Below are 21,731 nucleotides of genomic sequence, written 5' to 3'. Positions count from 1 at the left end.
TAATAAATATCAACCTACCAGTCCATTTAAGTTCTTTATGTTGTTTCTTCCTAAAGACAATATCCTTAAGTTCTCTGTAGCGGAAAGAAAGCAATTTTTTGTTTATGAGAATTGTATTACATAACTGCTACAAATCTATACAGCTTTAATACATTTTATAAAAATACAACTTTAATAAATTGTATATAATAAATATACTTACAGAATAAGTAAAAAATTGCTATGTTAATAAAAATAGGTAAGGAAGTAGGAAACGGTACTGAGCTATTATCTAAGGTAAACACTACAATTATAATTTCAGTGCCAGCATCTCGTATGGGCACAGATTCAAGTATCAACTATTCCACTTCTGATTCAACTCCCTGCTGGTGCACCTGGGAAAGTGACAGAAGATAGCCCTGGTGCTTGGGCCCCTGTACCCATATAGGAGACCCAGAAGAAGCTTCTGGCTCCTGGCTTCAGATTGGCCCAGCTCCGAACACTGCAGCCATTTGGGGAGTGGGCCAGCAGATGGAAAATCTCTGTCTCCCATCCCCCTCTGTCTTGCCCCATAATTCTGCCTTTAAAATAAATTAATAAATAAATCTTTAAAAAAACTCCATAATTCCATATTACGTGTATACCAAATTTAAAAACAGTTATTTAGGGGCTGGTATTGTAATACAGGTTAGGTTAAGCAACCATTTGTGATGCTAGCATCCCAAATTAGGGGTTCAATAGGGCTTCTCTGCTTCAGATACAGCGTATGTTAATGCACCCGGAAAGTAGATGATGGCTCAAGTACTTGGTTTCCCTGCCAGCTACGTGGGAGACCTGGATGAAGTTCCCACTCCTGGTTTCAGCTTTGCACAATCAAAGCTATTGCAGCCGGCGCCGTGGCTCAATAGGCTAATCCTCCACCTTGCGGCGCCGGCACACCGGGTTCTAGTCCCGGTTGGGGCGCCGGATTCTGTCCCGGTTGCCCCTCTTCCAGGCCAGCTCTCTGCTATGGCCAGGGAGTGCAGTGGAGGATGGCCCAGGTGCTTGGGCCCTGCACCCCATGGGAGACCAGGAAAAGCACCTGGCTCCTGGCTCCTGCCATCGGATCAGCGCGGTGTGCCGGCTTCAGCGGCGGCCATTGGAGGGTGAACCAACGGCAAAGGAAGACCTTTCTCTCTCTGTCTCTCTCTCTCACTGTCCACTCTGCCTGTCAAAAATAAAAAACAAAAAAAAAAAACAAAAAAAAACAAAGCTATTGCAGTCACCTAAGGAGTGAACCAGAAGATGGAAGATCTCTCACTCTCTCCCCTTCTCCCTTATTCTGTCAGTCTGCCTTTCAAATAAATTAATGCATCTTCTTTAAAAATAGCTATTTGGAATGCTTAAGTTGCTAGCCAGTAAAAATATTACAGAGACAAAATAAAAATAAAGATTTTAAGTGAAAGTTTTGGGGCATATATATTTCTAATTTCTTACAGCTTAAGCTTCTATAACTACCTTTTTTAATATAACAGTCACTAGTCACATGTGGTAAACTATTCATACTAAATTTTTTAGTTTCTCAGTCACATCAGCTCCACATCAAATACCTAACAGCTATAGGCAGCTGGTAGGCACTGTATTGGGACAATGCAGATGGTTCTGAATAGCACTGTTCTATAACATTCATAATTCAATGTTAAGAATACAAATTCTATCATATTCATAATTTGATGGTAAGAACACAAATATTATTAACTTCCAACTCTCTAGGGAAGCAGTAAAACCTGTTTTCTTTTTAAAATTTGTATGTATTTATTTTATTCATTTGAAAGGGAAGGGGGTAGAGAGAGAGAGAGGGAGGGACAGACAGACAGAAATCTCTCTTCCACTAGTTCACACCTCAAATGCCTGCAACAGCTAGGACAGGGCCAGCCTGAAGCCAAGAACCAGGTAAAGCCACCGCCTGTAGTGCCAGTATCCCACGTGGGCACCGGTTACAGTCCTGGCTGCTCCACTTCTGATTCAACTCTCTGCTGTGGCCTGGGAAAGCAGTGGAAGATGGCCCAGATCCTTGGTCCCCTGTAGCCGCGTGGGAGACCCAGAGGAAGTTCCATGCTCCTGGCTTCGGATCAGCTCAGCTCCAGCCCTTGCTGCCATTTGCGGAGTGAACCAGCAGATGGAAGACTTCTCTCTCTCTCTGCCTCTCTATAATAACTCTGCCTTTCAAATAAATCTTTAAAAAACAAACTAATTTTTACCATATGTAAAATGAGAAAATACAATATCTATCTTATGAGGATTAAATGAGATAATTATCTAAAATATTCAGTATAAATAACATTCATATGTATGTATCAGTCATGTACAACTTTCATTTTTTAAAAAAAGTTTTATTTGTTTATTTGCATATAGATGTACCAAGACTCTGGATGAGATAATCTATAGAATAAGAGAGACATAAAGGGAAAAGATCCAAGAACTGAGTCCTGCAGCATCGCAATATTAAAACTCAGGACACGAGACTGGGAAGAAGTGGGAAGAAAGATGAGAAGAATCAGGGTATGGTGTCTAGAAGCAAAATACAGAAGATGTTTCAAAGAGGAAAGAGAAATCATCCATGTCAAAATATGCTGATTGATCAACTAACTTAAGGACCGTGAAGTGACCTCAGAAGTTGAGCTAACAAATACATGCAACTCTCTCAAAGATATTATCTAACAAGATAGAAATTTCAGAAATTGCCCACGAAAAATAGTAATGAATGGCTAAAAGATATTATTGATTGCTGCACAGGAAATGAATTATGATAGCAAAGTTCATAGAATAATTGCAATATATGACAATTATATGGTTATATTTTATGTACTGTATAAGTAGGGCACCATACAAGGAAAACACTGTTGTTTTCTTCATGTAAGGTCATGATGAAAATCTAAACAGTGTTTTTAAGTTTCATGTTTATTTGTAACCTGAGAGTGTTAAATATAATTTTTTATGTCAAAGATACAAGGGAACAAAATTTATTTTCAAATCTTTAATACAGCATTAATACAAGGATACTTCAAAAAGTTTGTGGAAAATGGACCTAAAAGATAAGTTCATTTTGATGCAAAAACACTTTGAAATCCATGCATAGTTTTTTTCATACTATATTTTCCATGAACTTGGAGTGTCCTCATATTCACATTACATGGTTTTGAATGGTCATGTCTTTAGCCGGCCAGTCACAGCTGAGACACAATTAACTGTGGTTGCTTGGCAGCACCTGTGAACTAGGAAGGCCTACTTCAGCTCTTCTCAGCAGACAGCCAAGGCTGCAGAGCCTATGACAGAAGGCCCGAGACAAGCTAGAGTCAGACATTCACATGGGTTGGTTAGCTTCTGTTTGCTTCAGTCATGGAAAAAATGCGTTCCCCAGCCAGGACTGCCAAAGTGCTACCTGCTACAAACAGGACTAAAATGATGAATCAAGTACACCAAATGTCTTGAATCTCCCATTCCATGTCTACAGCCAACACGGATAACCGACCAAGACACTTTTCCACTTAGCATTTAGAACTCTTCCTAATACAATTTTCCTTAGCCACTGTCAATTGACCAAAGCTAGAATATGACTTAAAATCTACTGCCAGCCCTACACAGAAGGTCACCATTTTCACTAAAACAATTATGTTTTGTTTTCATAAAAAAAAAAAGCATGGAATCTGTCATAATAAATAATATATTACCAATGTAGTCCCATTTAAGCAAGCTACTTCAATTACAAACAAAGATGCTAAGGAAAAACAAAACAAAACATCTTCTTAAAAAAAAAAAAAGATTTATTTTACTTATTTGAAAGGCAGAGTTACACAGAGAGAGATCTTCCGTCCACTGATTCATTCCTCACATGGCCACAAAGATGGTAGCTGAGCCAGCCCAAAGCCAGGAGCTTCTGCTGGGTCTCCTATGTGGGTGCAGGGGCCTGAAGATTTGAGCTATCCCTCTGCTGCTTTCCCAGGCACATTAGCAGGAAGCTGAATTGGAAGTGGAGCAGCTGGGCCTTCAGCTGGTGCCCAGGCTTAACTGAATATGCCACAATGCTGGCCCCAAATGAAATATCTTAAATAGCTTAATGAGTTAGCAAAAAATTGGAATAGACTGAATCACCTTACACATAGCACTGTATAAATGCTGAATGCCAACTCTGAATAAGGTTGGGAGTAGGAGCAACTGGAACAGAACATAAAAAGATGAATAAGCTGTGATGCTTGTCCTCAAAGAGCTCACTAGCTAAGGAACAGAACATGTTCTCAAATAACCATAATAATGCTAATATTTACTGAGCACTTCATATGTGCCAATCACAATTTGAAATACATATCTAGAGCTGGTATTGTGGCACAAGGGTAAACCACTGCTTGTGATACTGGCATCCCATACCAGAACACTTCTGCTCCAGCTTCCTGCTAATGTGCCTGGGAAGGCAGTGGAGGATGGTCCAGGTCCTTGGCTCACTGCCACCTATGCAGAAGACCCAGAAGGAGTTCCCAGTTCTTGGCTTCAGCCTGGCCCAGACTCGGCTGTTACAGCTATTTGGGGAGTGAACCAGCAGATGGAAGATCTCTTTCTCTGTTCTCCTGTTCTTTCTGTGGCTCTGCCTTTCAAATAAATAAATAAATCTTTTTTAAAAAACATTACTTAGATACTTTATACATATTAACTAACTTAATCTTCACAATAACTGTATGAGGTAAATATGAGTACTTACTATTATAATCCAAGGTAGACAGTTATAAATATTCCAAAAGAACAATTACTTAATTACAATGATTATAGTTAGTAAGGTCTTTAGAGGGGCAGAAGACATCCATATAAGGCATATTTTTAAAATATTTTTAATCATTTATTTTTTATTTGAAAGGCAGAGTTACAGAAGTAGAGGGGGAGAGACAGAGAGAGAGAGAGGGAGATCTTCCTTCCACTGTTCACTCTTTAAACAGCCACAATAGCCGGAGTTGGGTCAGGCCAAAGCCACGAGCCAGAAGCTTCATTTGTGGTGCAGAGGCCCAAGGACTTGGACCATCCTCCACTGCTTTCCCAGGTGCATTAGCAGGGAGCTGGATTGGAATTGGAATAGCTAGGACATGAACCGGTGCACATACAGGATATCGGTATTACAGTGGTGGCTAAACCTACCACGCCACCATGCCAGCCCCCAGAAGTGGCTTTCTTTTCTTCCTTTTTTTTTTTTTTTAAAAAGATATATTTATTTGTTTGAAAGATGGAATTACAGAGGCAGAGAGAGTGAGGTCTTTCATCCACTGGTTCACTTCCCAAATGACCACAATGGCTGGAGCTGGGCCAATCCAAAGCCAAGAGCCTAGAGGTTCTTCTAGGTCTCCCACTTGCGCCATCTTCTACTGCTTTCCCAGGTCATAGAAGAGAGCTGGATCCTAAGTGGAGCAGCCAGTACTCAAACCGGTGCCCATATGGGATGCTGGCACTGCAGGTGGCAGCTTTACCCACTACGCCTCAGTGTCGGCCCCAAACATGGCTTTCTGAATCTTTGTGTCCTGTAGGATTTTCCTGTTAAAGGAAGGGGCTCTTCTCAATGAAAAGCACTGCATTAGCAAATACAGAGTCATGGACATGAATGGTGTATTTGGGTGTGAACAGGGTGGTACAAGCTTTGAGATGACTTTGGATGCAACATTAAAACGTTAGACCTTTACTAGGCAAAGGGAAACCATTAAAAGGTTTGTGATCTAGAAGAATATCAAAACAATATTTTTTTTAAAGAAAACTGTGTGTCAGCCGGCGCCGTGGCTCAATAGGCTAATCCTCCACCTTGCGGCACCGGCACACCGGGTTCTAGTCCCGGTTGGGGCGCCGGATTCTGTCCCGGTTGCCCCTCTTCCAGTCCAGCTCTCTGCTATGGCCAGGGAGTGCAGTGGAGGATGGCCCAGGTGCTTGGGCCCTGCACCCCATGGGAGACCAGGAAAAGCACCTGGAACCTGGCTCCTGCCATCGGATCAGCGCGGTGCGCCGGCTGCAGCGGCGGCCATTGGAGGGTGAACCAACGGCAAAGGAAGACCTTTCTCTCTCTGTCTCTCTCTCTCACTGTCCACTCTGCCTGTCAAAAAAAAAAAAAAAACTGTGTGTCAATGATAAATGCCAAGTGAACAACAGAAAGACAGGAGGAAGGGAGATCAATCAGGAGGTTACACAAAAATCTCAAGGTATTACATTTTAACTATGGATCCATTAATACATTATGAAATCAATTTGGTGGGCTGTTATCAGCAGTGAAAAAAATAAGTAAAAATTTAAAAATACACTGCAGAGCCTATGTTTTGAGGGTAAATACTGTTTTATAAACTTTATTCTAGGTTATATGTACATTCGGTATTTGTATTCATATGAATGTATAATGAATGCAAATGTTATTTCCTACTGTGGAAAGTAAGAGAATATTTCTTAGTGGTCAAAACATGATCTAAGGGGAAGATAATGAAGGTGCAAATTAAAGTCATAGGTCCTAGAAATGGAAAAGCAACAAATTATTTGAGTTCTTCCAAAGAACAGAATTCACGGGACTTAGCGATAAACTTGGATGTAGGGTTTGAAAGAAAAAAAGAGAGAGAATATGGCAGGGCTAATGGCCCCCCAAGGGATACGCAGATCCTAATCCCTGGAACTTGTGAATGTCACCTTTCATGGCAAAACAAAGTACTTTGCAGATTGATTAGGTTAAGGAGCTTGACATGCAGAGATTATTCTCAATATCTAAATGTGTCCCAAATGCAACCACATGTATCCTCAATAAGAGGAAGGCAAAGAGATCTGACACAGAGAGGAGAAGGCAGAGATCAGAGTATATTCACAACCCAAAGAATACAGCAGGCACCACCGGAAGCCGGAAAAGACCAGAAGGAGGCTGTCTCCAAAGGCCTCCAGAGGGAGGCTGGCCCGATTTTGGCCTCCAAAACTGTGGGAGAGTAAATTTCTTTTGTGTTAAGCCATCAAGTTACAGCATCCATAGGAAACTAACAGGGACTCAGAGCCTTGGCAACTGGGGTGTGGGAATGCCACCAAGGATAAGGAGCACGGGAAAGCACAACACAAATCTGAAAAAAATCTACCCTGAGAGATCTGATTTTCTATTCAAGACCTCTCAATTCTCAGGGCCGGTGGAGTCGGGGCCCAGTGAGTTAAGCCACTGCGATGCTAGCATCCCATGTGAAGGCCGTGGAAGACAGCCCCTGCCACCCATGTGACAGATCGGGATGAAGCTCCTGGCTCATGGCCTCAGCCTGGCCCAGCCCCCACCAATGAAGCCACATGGGAGTGAACCAGAGGATGGAAGATCTCCCTTTCTGTCTCTCCTTCTCACTTTCTACATTTTTGCCTTTCAAATAAATAAATAAATAAATCTTTTTTAAAAAAATTATTTCAACCTTAACTCTATAAAAGCTTTAAATTGTTCAAGCTTCATCTCTAATCTTATTTGGATAATCAAATTTAAGACACATGGTTTATATACATTCTGCCATCTGACAATGTGGCTGAAATAGGTGCTAGCTTCTGGAATTACATAACATCTCTGGAAAGTATATTCCAATAACTAGAAAGTCAAAGAACCATCACTTACTTAAGCCATTCAGGTTGGCAATTTTTTCAATGCAGTTCGTAGACAGTGAAAGCTTCCTTAAAAAGAACAAAGAGAAATTTGAATTAATAAGAAAAATTTAAGTGATATATCAGTAATTATTTCTCAACAATATTGCCCATGGAAGATAATGTTTAAGTCATGTTTCTTCTTTATACTCAATCCTTTCTCCTCCCTCAGTCATGGAACTTAGTCCTTCATTTTGTAATTTCTCCCCTTTGATTACAAACGTTAATACACTGTGTAGAAAAAGAAAAGAGGCAAATTTAGTGTTATTTATTAATTTTTAAAAAGCAGTTATTTATTTATTTATTTGAAAGGCAGAGTTAGAGAGAGAGAGAGAGGGAGGGAGGTCTTTCATCTGCTGGTTTACTCCCCAAATGGCCGCAACGGCCAGAGCTGGGCTGATCTGGAGCCAGGAGCTTCCTCTAGTCTTCCATGTGGGTGCAGGGGCCCAAGCATGTGAGCCATCTTTTGCTGCTTTCCCAGGTGCATTAGCAGGGAGTTGGACTATAAGTGGAGCAGCCATGACTGAACCAGCACCCACATGGGATGCTGGCAACGCAGGCAGCAGATTTATCTGCTGTGCCACACTGGCCCCTATTTATTAATAATTTTTTAATGCATGTATTCTTTGACTCACTTCTAGGGATACATCATACAGAAATATTAATGCAAATGCCAAAATATTTATACATCATAAAATGGAAAAAATATATAAACATATACCAACTGAAGATGGATAATGTAATACTATGCTATCATACACCAACAATGAGATTAGATCATAGATACTGACTTGGGAAGATGTCCATGATATATTACAAACCATCCAGAAGAACAATACACTTTACATGATGTTTTTCTAAGAACAAAAGTAGAACTACATACATGCATTTGTGGAAGTTTTCTTTTTCATGTATTAAATTACTCAGGAATGTATATTGAAAAAAAGTCATATATAACCGCCCCACACATTCCCTCTAGATATTTAATTTGTACAATTTTTTGTAGACCTTTTCTATACATGACTGTATAAAAAATTTTAAAAAGAGGCCGGCGCTGCAGTTCAATAGGCTAATCCTCCGCCTGCCGCGCTGGCACACCAGGTTCTAATCCCGGTCGGGGCGCCGGATTCTGTCCCGGTTGCCCCTCTTCCAGGCCAGCTCTCTGCTGTGGCCAGGGAGTGCAGTGGAGGATGGCCCAAGTGCTTGGGCCCTGCACCCACCTGGGAGACCAGGAGAAGCACCTGGCTCCTGGCTTCGGATCAGCGCGGTGTGCCGGCCACTGCGCGCCGGCCGCAACGGCCGTTGGAGGGTGAACCAATGGTAAAGGAAGACCTTTCTCTCTGTCTCTCTCTCACTGTCCACTCTGTCAAAAAATCCACTCTGCCTGTCAAAAAATAAAAAAAATTTAAAAAAAAAGAAACATAATTACACCTCAATCTTCCTTCCTTGATAACAATATTTTGTGGATGGTAGCAGGCAGTTAGCCTGGGTACCCTATCAGCGTATCCAGGTTCCATCCCTGACTCCGGCTCCATACTCCAGCTTCCTGTTAATGCGGACCTTGGAAAGCAGCGGTGATGGCTCAAGTAATTAGGTTCTGGCCACTCAAATGGGAGACCTGGATTATGTTCTTGGTTCTCAGCTTTGCCCAACTCAGCCCAGTGCAACCCTGGTACTCATTGTGGGTACTTACTTGAGGAATAAATCAGTGGACAGGAGTGCGCTCTCTCTCTCTCTCTCGCTCTCTCTCTGTGTGTGTGTGTGTGCATAAAAGAATACAAATGAATTTTTAAGTTTCATGATCTCTAGGCCCTGGGCTGGGTTGGCCTGGTTGAGGGCTTACCCAAGGATTGGAACAGTTAGGTAATGGCCCTGGAGCCTGGCAGTGAAGGGAGAAAGTAGAGTTTCCTCACAGAGCTGGAACCCCTATACTTGCCCCTTGCTAGGCACTCACTGTAAATACCCATAAGCAAAATTTATTCCTATTTATTTCTATTTTCAATGCCATAGAAAGAAGGCAGAATACTCCAAAGTAAAAGTAAGAGGGGTGAAATACAAGGAAATAGTACTTTTAGGGGTATAGTATATTCTTAGTAAGTACTTAAAAAGTGAAGTACTAACCAAAGAGAAAATCCAGGAAGCCAAAGAGGTCTACAAAGAACATTTCCAAGATGGCATCTTTAATGAAAAGGGTTGGACTACATTCTTGAGAAATATGACAGGGATCTTCCAATAAAAGTCAAGGCAGTTCCTAAAGGTTCTATCATTCCCAAAGAAAATATTCTCTCAAAGGGGAAAACAGATCCAGAGGGCTACTGGCTTACAAACTGGATTAAGACTATTCTTCTCATTAAAACAAAGTTTAATGAGAAAAAAAAAAGACTATTCTTGTTCAGTCCTGGTATCCAATCACAGTGGCCATGAATTCTATAAAGTAGAGGAAAATATTGGTCAATTACATGTTATAAACTTCTGGTAACTTAGATGGTCTAGAACACAAATTACATGATTTTGTCCACAGAGAAGTCTCTTCCCAAGACACTGCTGGCTTAGGGAGCACCTGCTCATCTGGTTAACTACAAAGGAACAGACACAGAGGCAGTAATTGCTCTAATTTTTAAAAAAGACTTATTTATTTATTTGAAAGTTAGCGTTACACAGAGAGAGGAGAGGCAGAGAGAGAGAGAGAGAGAGAGAGAGAGAGAGAGAGAGAAAGTCTTCCATCTGCTGGTTCACTCCCCAGTAGGCTACAATGGCTGGAGCTGCGCTGATCCAAAGCCAGGAGCCAGGAGCTTCTTCCAGGTCTCCCACATGGGTGCAGGGGCCCAAGGACTTCGACCATCTTCTACTGCTTTCCCAGGCCAGAGCAGAGAGCTGGATTGGAAGTGGAGTGGCTGGGTCTTGAACTGGTGCCCATATGGGATGTAGGCAATGCAGGCTAGGGTGTTAACCCACTGCACCACAGCGCTGGCCCCATAATTGCTCTAATTAAAAATATCATAGAACAAAAGATCCTGTTCCAGGCTATTCTGTTCCAGCAACACAACACAGTAACAACTTGAAGGAAAAAGCATGACAAAGAGGCATTTGAACATGCAGTAACACGTTGGTCTTCAGGACTTATATCTGGTCAGCAACAACCATGTCATTAAAAACGGGTGTGAGAAAATATGGGGTGAAGATCTAAGACATTTATTAATATCAAGAAGCGTACAGGCACCGCCAATATTCACTCCTGATTCTGGAAATCCTCTTGGCACTCTATTAAAGGTTTTGGATATTTTAGGTAAGAGATATATTACTGAGATCTCAAAGGGCTACAAGCTACTACAATCCTATCTTCAGAGTTATTCAAGGGGAGGAATAGATGCTAACACCTTACAAGAGGTTGTAGAAGACATGAAACAAAAAAAGTGTTCCAGTTGGTTCTCCTGGAGCTTTGCTTCAGAAGTTAAAAAACAGATAGCATGAATTGTTCTTTCAAGTGTAGCTATGTTCTAAATCATGGTCCTGGAGTTATGTTCTAAATCATGGTCTTGGAGTTATGTTCTAAATCATGGTCCTGGAGTTATGTTCTAAATCATGGTCTTGGAGTTGATTTCTTTGAGGACCTAGTTGCTGGTCCCAACAAAATGTCCATAAATCAGGGCTAATATCCTTACACAGGTCACCAGCAGGGAATTTTGTTAAACTTGAGGAAGGAAAAGGAAAGCTTGAGAAATATGGTCTCACTTTTCCACATTGTCTTCAAGACTGGGAAGGTAACAGAAAGCCATTAATAAGAAAAAATGCACAGGAGCCCGGGGTTGTGGGGCAGCAGTTGAGCCCTGGCTGCTCCACTTATAATCCAGCTCCCTGCTGGTGGCCTGGGAAAAGCAGTAGAAAATGACCCAAGTGTCTGGGCCTTTGCCACTCATGGAGGAGACCTAGATGAAGTTTCTGGTTCCTGGATTCGGCCTGGCCCAGCCCAGGCTATTGTGGCCATTTGGGAAGTCTACCAGTGGATGGAAGACCTTCCCCCCCCCACCCCCGGGTCTCTGTTAACTCTGACTTTCAAAACAAATAAATAAATCTTGGAAAAAAAAGAAAAAAGAAAAAGAAAAGTGCACAGATGAATATCAAATTGGAAGTAGCTTCTCATTAGGCTATTTTATGACTATAAGTGTGTACATGCACATGTGTATATGTGTAGATAAGCGAGCACACATATATATACCTGTGTGTGTAATACATGCTTAATGTACACATGTGTGAAGCTTCTTTGTGTTTTATGATATATCACAGCCAAATTACTTGTTGGTTTATGGACATACTGCCTTTTTTTTCCTTTTCTCCCAGTGGCTAGGTTATCGCAAATTAGGAAATACATATAAACATGTAAAAAAAGATTACTGCTGAGGCCAGCATTCTGGCATAGCAGGCTAAGCTGCTGCTCACAATAACAGCATCCTATATCAGAATGTCAGCTTGAGTTCTGGCTGCTCCAGTTTAAATCCAGTTTCCTGCTAATGCATCTGGGAAGGCAGCAGAAGACGGCCCAAGAACTTGGAGCCCTGTTACCCATGCGGGAGACCAAGATGGAGGTTGTGGCTCCTAGCTTCAGCCTGGCACAGCCCTGGCTGGCGTGGCCATTTGGAGAGTGAACCAGAAGACAGAAGATCTCTCTCTCTCTTTCTCTCTCTCCCCCCTTCTCTGTCACTCTGCCTCTCAAATAAATAAAACATTAAAAAAAAAGATTAATGCTAGTATAACCTTTTTCAGCCTTTTGCCAAGAGATAGTGACTCACTCTGGTACTGATCTTTTCACAATCATAAGAACCAGAAACTTTTTTATATAACTGATAATCACAAAAAACAGATTTGCATAAAATAATCATGGTTACTTTCAGTTTATAATTAACTTGTATTTATGCACAAGTAAGTGTGAGATATATTTAAAGTTTCATGTACCTATGAAATTTGTATTCATTAAATAAAAGCTTTCTAAAAAAAAGTTTCAGTGATTTAACATCTTTATAATTTTTCAGAATTTTTATTTTTTTAAAAGACTTCACTGGGAGGCCAGTGCTGTGGCTTAGTAAGCTAAGCTTTCACCTGTGGTGCTGGCAGCCCATACAAGCACCGGTTCGTGTCCCAGCTGCTCTTCTTCCCATCCAGCTCTCTGCTATGGCCTGGGAAAGCAGTGGAAGTGGATCCTGGCTTCGATCGGCTCAGCTCCAGTTGTTGTGGCCATTTGGGGAGTGAACCAGCAGATGGAAAACCTTTCTCTCTCTCCCTCTCTCTCTGTCTGTGACTCTACCTCTCAAATAAATTAGAAAAAAAAAAAGATTTTATTTATTTGAAAGGCAGGGGGAGAGAAAGAGAGAGACAGAGAGAGAGAGAGAGAGAAAGAAAGAGAGAAAGAGAAACAGAGATGTCTTCCATCCACAGGTTCACTCCCCAAATGGCCACAATGGCCAGAGCTAGGCCAGGCCAAAGCCAGGAGCCAGGAGCCAGGAGCCAGGAGCCAGGAGCCAGGAGCCAGGAGCCAGGAGCCAGGAGCTTCTTCCGGGTTTCCCTCTTCTGCTGCTTTCTCAGGAACATTAGCTGAGAGCTGGATCAGAACTGGAGCAGCTGGGTCTTGAACTGGCACCCATATGGAATGCTGGCGTTACAGATGGTGGCTCTACCCACTACGCCATACAGCCAGGCCCTGTGAGCAGACTTTCAATAACATAGCTGAAAATAAATTAAATTGCTTTTACCATTTATCAGTAAACAGTACATGGCCTTAACAAAATTGCTCATTACTGTACAATTTGCATATTATGTCACGACATGCCCTATAGACTTATTAGCCCCACTGCCCCTTGTAGAATATGTATTTTTTTTTTAATTTATTTGACAGAGTGATACAGCGAGAGAGACAGAGAGAAAGGTCTTCCCATTGGTTCACCCCCGAAATGGCCGCTATGGCTGGAGCTACACCAATCCGAAGCCAGGAGCCAGGTGCTTCTTCCTGGTCTCTGACACGGGTGCAGGCGCCCAAGCACTTGGGCCACCCTCCACTGCCTTCCAGGGCCACAGCAAGAGAGCTGCACTGAAAGAGCAGCAACCGGGACTAGAACCCGGGGCCCATATGGGATGCTGGCGCCACAGGCGGAGGATTAACCAAGTGAGCCACGGTGCTGGTCCCTGTAGAATATATATTAATCATTAAACATGAGAGAAAACAATGGTTCTTACTGCAATGTCTAGGCACATAGAGTTGTTACATATCTTGGCAGCTTATCATAGCAGTGAAGTGCCAAAGACCTGCTTTTCAATTTTATACACCAGATATCGCCTGTAGCTTTAATATGTACCTTAGAAAAAATTTCTGTTTTCACTATAGAATCTCTACTTAGATGTAAACTATTGACAAAGTGGAAGTAGTGTATTTTAAAGCAATTATACTTCTGAATTTATTTTTCATGTTTTGCAATTGGTATGACTTAGATGAATTAATGGAGTATACTTATTTTAAATGTTTATATTCATTTATACTTTGCATTAAATTATTAAATTATATGTTAAATTATAAAAATATTTCAATGGTGGTAAACTATATACAAAATATGATAAAGACTAATTTTATTGAGTATTTAATGTATGCCCAGAATTCTTCTAAGTACCCTATATCAATTATTTTAATGATCACAATCTTGGGGTCAGTATTGTAGAATAGCAGGTTAAGCCACAGTCTGCCATGCCAGCACTCCATATGGCTACTGGTTGGTGTCCTGGCTGCTCCAATTCCCGTCCAGCTCACTACTCATATTCCTGGGCAAGCAGCAGAAGGAGGCTCAAGTCACTCATGTAGGAGACCCAGTTGAAGCTCCTGGCTCCTGGCTCCTGGCTTCAGCCTGGCCCACCCCTGGCCATTGTGGGGAGTGAACCAGTGGGTGGAAGAGCTCTCTCTCTCTGTAACTCTGCCTTTCAATAAATGTTTTTCCAAAAATGATTACAACCTTGCAATAAGCAGTATTATCCACATTTTACAAATGAAACTGAAGCACAAAAAGTTAATTTTCCCAATATTACACAGTCACAAAGTGGAAGTTCAAAATTAAAACCAAGTGAGTTTGACTCTAGAACATTTATGATTTGACTTGGAGGAACACTGATTTTCTTTTTCTGCTTGAAACAGCAAAAGCAATTATTGTGCAGTGTAAAGTACTCATCAAATCTATGTATTTTGAAGACCCCCATTCTGGAGAATCACCAGTGAAAAATGGAACGCCTTTAAATCTAGGAATATGGTTGGGAAATAGGCCTCAATTCTTGTTTAGGCAGCTTCCCTCAAGAGATTATCAGCAAAAATATGAACAGCGTGATTCTTTTTAAGTGTTTTCCAGGCTTCTCTGGTATGGGGCACGAAACCTTCTGAGATGTGTTTGCTTTCCAGATGGCTTTAAGATAAAAAGATATGTGAATACTTTGAAATCATGCTTGAAGCCAATAAAACATTCTGAGCTGGATTTTTATGTGATACACTGCGCTCTCATCATAAGCAACAAGTTGCATATAATAAATATGTTTGCTTCTCCCTTTAATTCCAAAGACAGAAGTCTAATGCCTGGGTTCACAAATGCGGGTTTGAATCAGACAACCTGCCTACTATAAATACAGATTTCCAGGTTTCATCAGAAGATACTCTGTTTCTAGAAAATCAGGGTGGGGTTTATTTTCTGCATAAATTACAGGTTGTCACAGAATCAGACTTAGACAAACACAGGGTAAAGAACTCAGAGAGAATATTAGTGATTCTATAGTACTCTACAGCCCCAACAAGAGACACTGGAGCCTGAAACATGGTTCCAAGGCATCATGGTACAATTGCCTCAATTAGCCACAGAATCATGCTAAAAGCTGTGTATTTATAAGATAAATTAAAAGGAAGTAACATACAACTGATATTTAAAGTCATGGAAAACAGAATGACAAAATGAGCATAATTTGAATCCAATTAGAATTTTTTTAAATGAGAAAGTTCTACACTAAAATGCTAATAATTTATTTTGTGTGTACTTTTTATATTTCCTAGGTGTTTCACAACGTATTTTTATAATTTGAAAGTTTTTTTTTAGGGCTGGCGCCATGGTTCACTTGGTTAAACCTCTGCCTGCAGCGCCGGCATCCCATATGGGCACCGGGTTCTAGTCCTGGTTGCTCCTCTTCCACTCCAGCTCTCTGCTGTGGCCCGAGAAGGCAGTGGAGGATGGCCCAAGTGCTTGGGCCCTGCACCTGCATGGGAGACCAGGAAGAAGCATTTGGCTCCTAGCTTCAGATCAGTGGAGCACTGGCCATAGCGGCCATTTGGGGAGTGAACCAATGGGAGGAAGACCTTTCTCTCTGTCTCTCTCTCTGTCTATAACTCTGTCAAATAAATAAATTTTAAAAAAGAATGTTTTTTTTAAAAAAAAAAAAGATTTATTTATTTTATTATTTGAAAGGCAGAGTTATAGACAGAGAGGGAGAGAGACAAACAGAAAGATCTTCCATCCAATGGTTCACTCCCCAAATGGCTGCAACAGCCAGGGCTGGGCCAGGTCAAGGCCAGGAGTCAGGAGTTTCATCCAGGTCACTCATGGGGTGGCAGGGACCCAAGTACTTGAGCCACATTCCACTGCTTTCCTGTGCACATTAGCAGGAGCTGGATTGAAGTGGAGCGGCCAGGACTTGAATGGTTGCTTATACGGGATGCTGGCACCACAGGCAGCAGCTTAAGCTGCTGCACCACAACGCTGATCCCTGAAAGGTACTTTTTTTTTTTTTTTTTAAGATTTATTTACTTATTTATTCATTTATTTGAGAGGCAGAGTTACAGACAGTGAGAGAGATCTTCCATCTGTTGGTTCACTCCCCAAATACTTTTAATGGCAGGAGCTAGGCCTATCCAAAGCCAGGAGCCAGGAGCTTCTTCCGGATCTTCCAGCTTCCCCTTCCGGTGAAGGGGCCGAGGCACTTGGGCCATCCTCCACTGCGTTCCCAGGCCATAGCAGGGAGCTATATCTGAGCAGAAAAGCTGGGACTGGAACCAGTGTTCATATGGGATGAAGGCACCACGTGCAGAGGATTAACCTACTATGCCACGGTGCCAGCCCCTAAAGGTACTTTTTCAAGGAGTATCTCTTAAGACATTTAGAAAGTACAAACAATACTGCTTTAGTGCATAATCTTACATGAGAAAGTAGATTTTATGACAGATATTATTTAGCTTCTGCTGAAAGACTAATACATTTCTTTTCTTTTTCTTTTTCTTTTTTTTTTTTTTTTGATAGGCGGAGTGGATAGTGAGAGAGAGAGACAGAGAGAAAGGTCTTCCTTTGCCATTGTTTTACCCTCCAATGGCCACTGCGGCCAGCGCACCGTGCTGATCCAATGGCAGGAGCCAGGTACTTATCCTGGTCTCCCATGGGGTGCAGGGCCCAAGGACTTGGGCCATCCTCCACTGCACTCCCTGGCCACAGCAGAGAGCTGGCCTGGAAGAGGGGCAACCGGGACAGAATCCGGTGCCCCGACCGGGACTAGAACCCGGTGTGCCAGCGCCGCAAGGCGGAGGATTAGCCTAGTGAGCCGCGGCGCCAGCTTAATAAATTTCTATTTTCAAATAGACTATAAAAATATTATGAAAAAATATATAAAAATATACTGAAAAAATTATACTATTCAGTATTACTCTAATAATGATCCTATAAACCAATAATCTTTCATGTTTAGCCTTTCCAAAGTGAGAATTATAGTAAGCAAACAAACAAAAAATGATGGCAGAAAATAACTATTTTTCTTGTTTGTATATTTAAAAAAATGAAGGTGGGGTGAGTGTTTTAGACTCGTGGTTAAGACACTGGTTGGCCGGTGCGGCGGCTCAATAGGCTAATCCTCCACCTGCGGCGCCAGCACATAGGGTTCTAGTCCCAGTCGGGGCGCCAGTTCTGTCCCGGTTGCCCATCTTCCAGGCCAGCTCTCTGCTGTGGCCAGGGAGTGCAGTGGAGGATGGCCCAAGTCCTTGGGCCCTGCACCCCAGGGGAGACCAGGAGAAGCACCTGGCTCCTGCCATCGGATCAGCGCAGTGTGCTGGCCGCAGCGTGCCGGCCCGGCGGCCATTGGAGGGTGAACCAACAGCAAAGGAAGAATTTTCTCTCTGTCTCTCTCTCTCTCACTGTCCACTCTGCCTGTCAAAAAAAAAAAAAAGACACTGGTTAAGACACGTGTGTCTCACAATAGAGTACCTGGGTTTAATACCCAGCTCCAACTTCCTGCTAAGGCAGACCCTGGGAGGCAGCAGTGATGGCTGAAATAAGTGGATTCCTGCCATCCACATGGGAGACCTGGATTATATTCCCAGGTGCAGCGTTCCGCCTGGTCCAGCCCAACCGTTGCAGGCATTTGGGGAAGTGAACGGTGCATGGGAGCTCTGCCCGTTTGTCTATCTGGCTTTCTCTTTCCCTCTGCCACACAAATAAATATATAATTTTTTTTTTAAAAAAAGGAAGACAAACCTAGTAACAACACTAGAAAGATGAAAAAAAGAACTTACTCGCAATTAGAAAGGGTGGACAAAGAGGCGTCCATCTTCTCTATGGGGGGAATCTGGGCGTAAAGCTTGATCTCTTTGGCTTCAGATGGCCTCTGACCGGTTTTCTCCTCCTACAGGAAAAATAAATTTGGAAGAAAATAATCCCAAATTGGAAATGTGGAAACAAAATAAGCCAGAATTTCTCGAGGGCTTTTCATGTGTATTCCAAAACAATTATTAGAATTAATAACTGCTTAATAATTCTTTAAAAACTAGAAACAGAACTGTCATATGATCCAGCAATCCAGCAATCCCACCACTGGGTATATATCCAAAAGACATTAAATCATTGTATCAGAGAGATATCTGATCCACCATGTTTACTGTAGCACTGCTTACAACAGTCAAGATATGGAATCAACCAAGGTCTCTATTGTCAGATAAATGAATAAAGAAAATGTGGTATATACACACAATGGAATATTTTTCAGCACAAAAACAGAATGAAATCTTGTCATTTGCAGCAAAATGGATAGAACTAGAGGACAACATGTTGAGTGAAATAAGACAGATACAGAAAGACAAATACTGCAACATACTGAGTGAAGTAAGACAGACACAGAAAAAGAAATACTACATGTTCTCCCTCATATGTGGGCACTAAAAAACAAAACCTCAATATGAACAGAATGTTGATTTCTAGAAACTGGAGGGGGTAGGAGGGATAAGAGTTTGGATAAAAAATAATAGGGGAGGGGCCGGTGCTGTGGCGTAGTGGGTAAAGTGCCAGCATCCCATACGGGTGCCGGTTCAAGACCCGGCTGTTCCACTTCAGGTCCAGCTCTCTGCTGTGGCCTGGGAAAGCAGTAGAAGATGGCCCAAGGCCTTGGGCCCCTGCACCTATGTGGGAGACCCGGAAGAAGCTCCTGGTTCCTGGCTTCAGATCAGCGCAGCTCTGCCCGTTGCAGCCAACTAGGAAGTGAACCAGCAGATAGAAGACTCTCTCTCTCTCTGCCTCTCCTTCTCTCTGTGTAACTCTGACTTTCAAATAAATAAATAAATCTTTAAAAAATAATAATAGGGGAACCTTGGTATGGTTCATTAATTAATCTCATATAAATATGAGATGTTAATAAGGGAAGCCACATGTTGGGTATATGGGAACACTTTGTACTACTTCATAATTTTTTGTTTTATCCATTTAGAACTATTTTAAAGTAAAAAATTTAAAAAATTATTTTCTATTCACCTATTGGAAACATTTACTTACTGACTCTAATAACCAGGATTCTACAGGACTAAGTCAGATAACTGCTAGGTCTTTACCAAATGAAAATAGTGAGAAAAATTTTTTCTTGGTAATATTTAAAGCCCTTTAAAAATCTGTCATTTAATAAACAAAAACAAAATACAAAAACAAAAATATTTTCCTGGGAAGAATTCCTTGTTCCTAAATATCATTTTCTTAAATACCAGTTTCACATCTGTAAGATCAACTATTTTCATTGTCATCTCATCTTCCCACTTCAGCCTGAGCTTTAATCCTAAAATACCAAGACATTTAGGAGACATTCTCTTTACAATACAGACAAGGTCAAAGCTCCCTGTTCTACTCTAACTCACTAGTAAACCCTACCAGTACAAAGCACATAATTTAAAATTTTATTACTAGAATATGCTACCTAATAATATTTCCCAAGTACCTCATTGCTTAGAGTTCTTTGTCTCTAACAAAACAGGGGGCTCTGGTATCATTCTCTTTGCTTTTCTATGTTTTCTGTAATCTACTGAAGTATAAAATGCAAAAAAAGGCTCATTTCAAAAAAATCAAATCATCACACATCAATAATAGAAAATATACAATTAAATAAAATAAAGAGATCTAATATATATCCACTTGGTATTTATTTTTCTGTTACACTGGTGTTTGTGGTTTAGGGGAGAGGAAACTGTCACTTTGTAGATCCTCAATAAATGTTGAGTTAAGCAATGAAAGAATGATTATCTTCAAAGAACCTTGAAAAGTCAGAGATCTATGGCCATAAGATAGTCTAGAAATAGGGTCTAAAACAAAACAAAACAAAAAAAACCCAAAGCCCTCTTTGTTACTTTAAGTAATTAAAATAAAGTTCTAAGACCCAATTCAAGGAAAATAAAATCTGAGTTTACTCCACACTTTTTTTCTCTAACAAAACAAGTTTTTAATTAAATATTTAGCCAAACAAATTTTACGGATGTGAATAAAATATTTATAAGCACTAAAAATAATTCAAATATTTCATTATTTTATCTACTTTTGCCTATTTATAAGCAAAAGGTATACTATTCAGTTAAAAAAAAGCCCTCATTACATAGATACATAAACTCATTACCGGCACAGAAATCAAGAAGCCGTCTCTGTTCATTATAAATAGAAATGCTGAATTAAAACTGTATAAACTTCAGAGGATGTTATGAGATTCAAAATATTTAGTTAATGTATGTTTTTTACAACACACTTTTCCATTCTAATATTATTTTATGTTTTAGTATTTTTGGTTGACATTTTTGTAGTTGTTTATGCATGATTTTTCTTTAGCCGTATTTGCAGGATGCGCCTGTGTCCTAACTTCTGAGACTAAAATCATCACCTGTTGAAAGACTAGACAGTCTTTCACTTGAAAATAACATGTAGATTAATGATAAAGTTGAAAAGATAATATACTGAAACACAGTAATAGATGTACTGTACTGATTACAGTAATAGATGAATCAGTCTTTCTATATTTAAATTTTCCAGGGGTCAGATTTTTTATAATTGAAATTCCTGCTGAGATATTTGAAGATCCACCTGCAATTATAAAATATAGTACAGCTCCTTTGTACAGTATGCTCAGTAATATTTGTAAAATTATAATATCATTTCTCGTATATTGCTATTGAATCAAGAACAATCTACTGATTTTATTCAGATTTTACCACATTTACTTGTACTCCTTTGAATGTATGAAAGTGTTTATTTGTATGTGATTAAGTTCCAAACAATTTTATCACCTGTGTGGGCTCATGTTTCCACCATGACAGACAAGATGGATGAACAATTTCAGTGCCACAAAGATTCTTTATGTTGAATGGTCAGATTTAATTAACTATACAAAAATTTTCCTTGTATGGTTTCTAAAAGAAAAACTCAAAAGACTCACCCATCTGGCAAGGGCTTCTTTGATTGTTGTTGCTTTTGCCTTAAAGAAAAAGAAGAAAAATCAAAGTTGTCTTTATTGGTGTGATTTACTGACTCAATTTTCATGCAATAATTATTAGCCTTGGCTTTTACTATTAAAAGGATTAATTTCTTTCCTTGAGATTTTAGAAGCAAAGATGGTGTTTTAAATTTCCTGAAATCAGAATAATTTATTTAAATCTCTCTCAGAGAAAATAAGGAAATCATGTAAGACCCATATACTTCACTCCCACTTGGTTTGCAAAAATTATATACCTTTCTTTTTCAAAGATTTATTTATTTGAGAAGTAGAGCTACAGTCACACAGAGAGAAAGGTTTTCTATCTATTGGTTTACTACCCAAATGGCTCA

General features: G+C 40.6%; 1 protein-coding gene and 1 pseudogene across 4 annotated transcripts in view; one reads left to right on the top strand and one right to left on the bottom strand.

The window, feature by feature from the left end:
- DNAL1 (dynein axonemal light chain 1) overlaps window positions 1–21,731 on the bottom strand; it is a 48,542-nt gene that overhangs the window by 16,458 nt on the left and 10,353 nt on the right. For 3 of the 4 annotated variants that reach the window (XM_008272076.5, XM_089322339.1, XM_089322338.1), the window contains exons 2-5: window positions 21,343–21,381; window positions 18,182–18,291; window positions 7,595–7,650; window positions 19–74 (exon numbers count right to left, since the gene is read on the bottom strand). In XM_008272076.5, coding sequence (XP_008270298.1) covers window positions 19–74; window positions 7,595–7,650; window positions 18,182–18,291; window positions 21,343–21,381 — 261 coding nt within the window. The remainder of the gene's footprint in view (window positions 1–18; window positions 75–7,594; window positions 7,651–18,181; window positions 18,292–21,342; window positions 21,382–21,731) is intronic. The other variant, XM_089322337.1, reaches the window with a different exon arrangement.
- LOC138847310 (nicotinamide phosphoribosyltransferase pseudogene) lies at window positions 9,487–11,147 on the top strand (annotated as a pseudogene).

Source organism: Oryctolagus cuniculus, chromosome 20, assembly GCF_051225735.1.
Source record: "Oryctolagus cuniculus isolate XC-2025 breed Fujian yellow rabbit chromosome 20, ASM5122573v1, whole genome shotgun sequence".
NCBI lineage: Eukaryota > Metazoa > Chordata > Mammalia > Lagomorpha > Leporidae > Oryctolagus > Oryctolagus cuniculus.
This window is presented reverse-complemented; position numbering and strand designations above follow the sequence as displayed.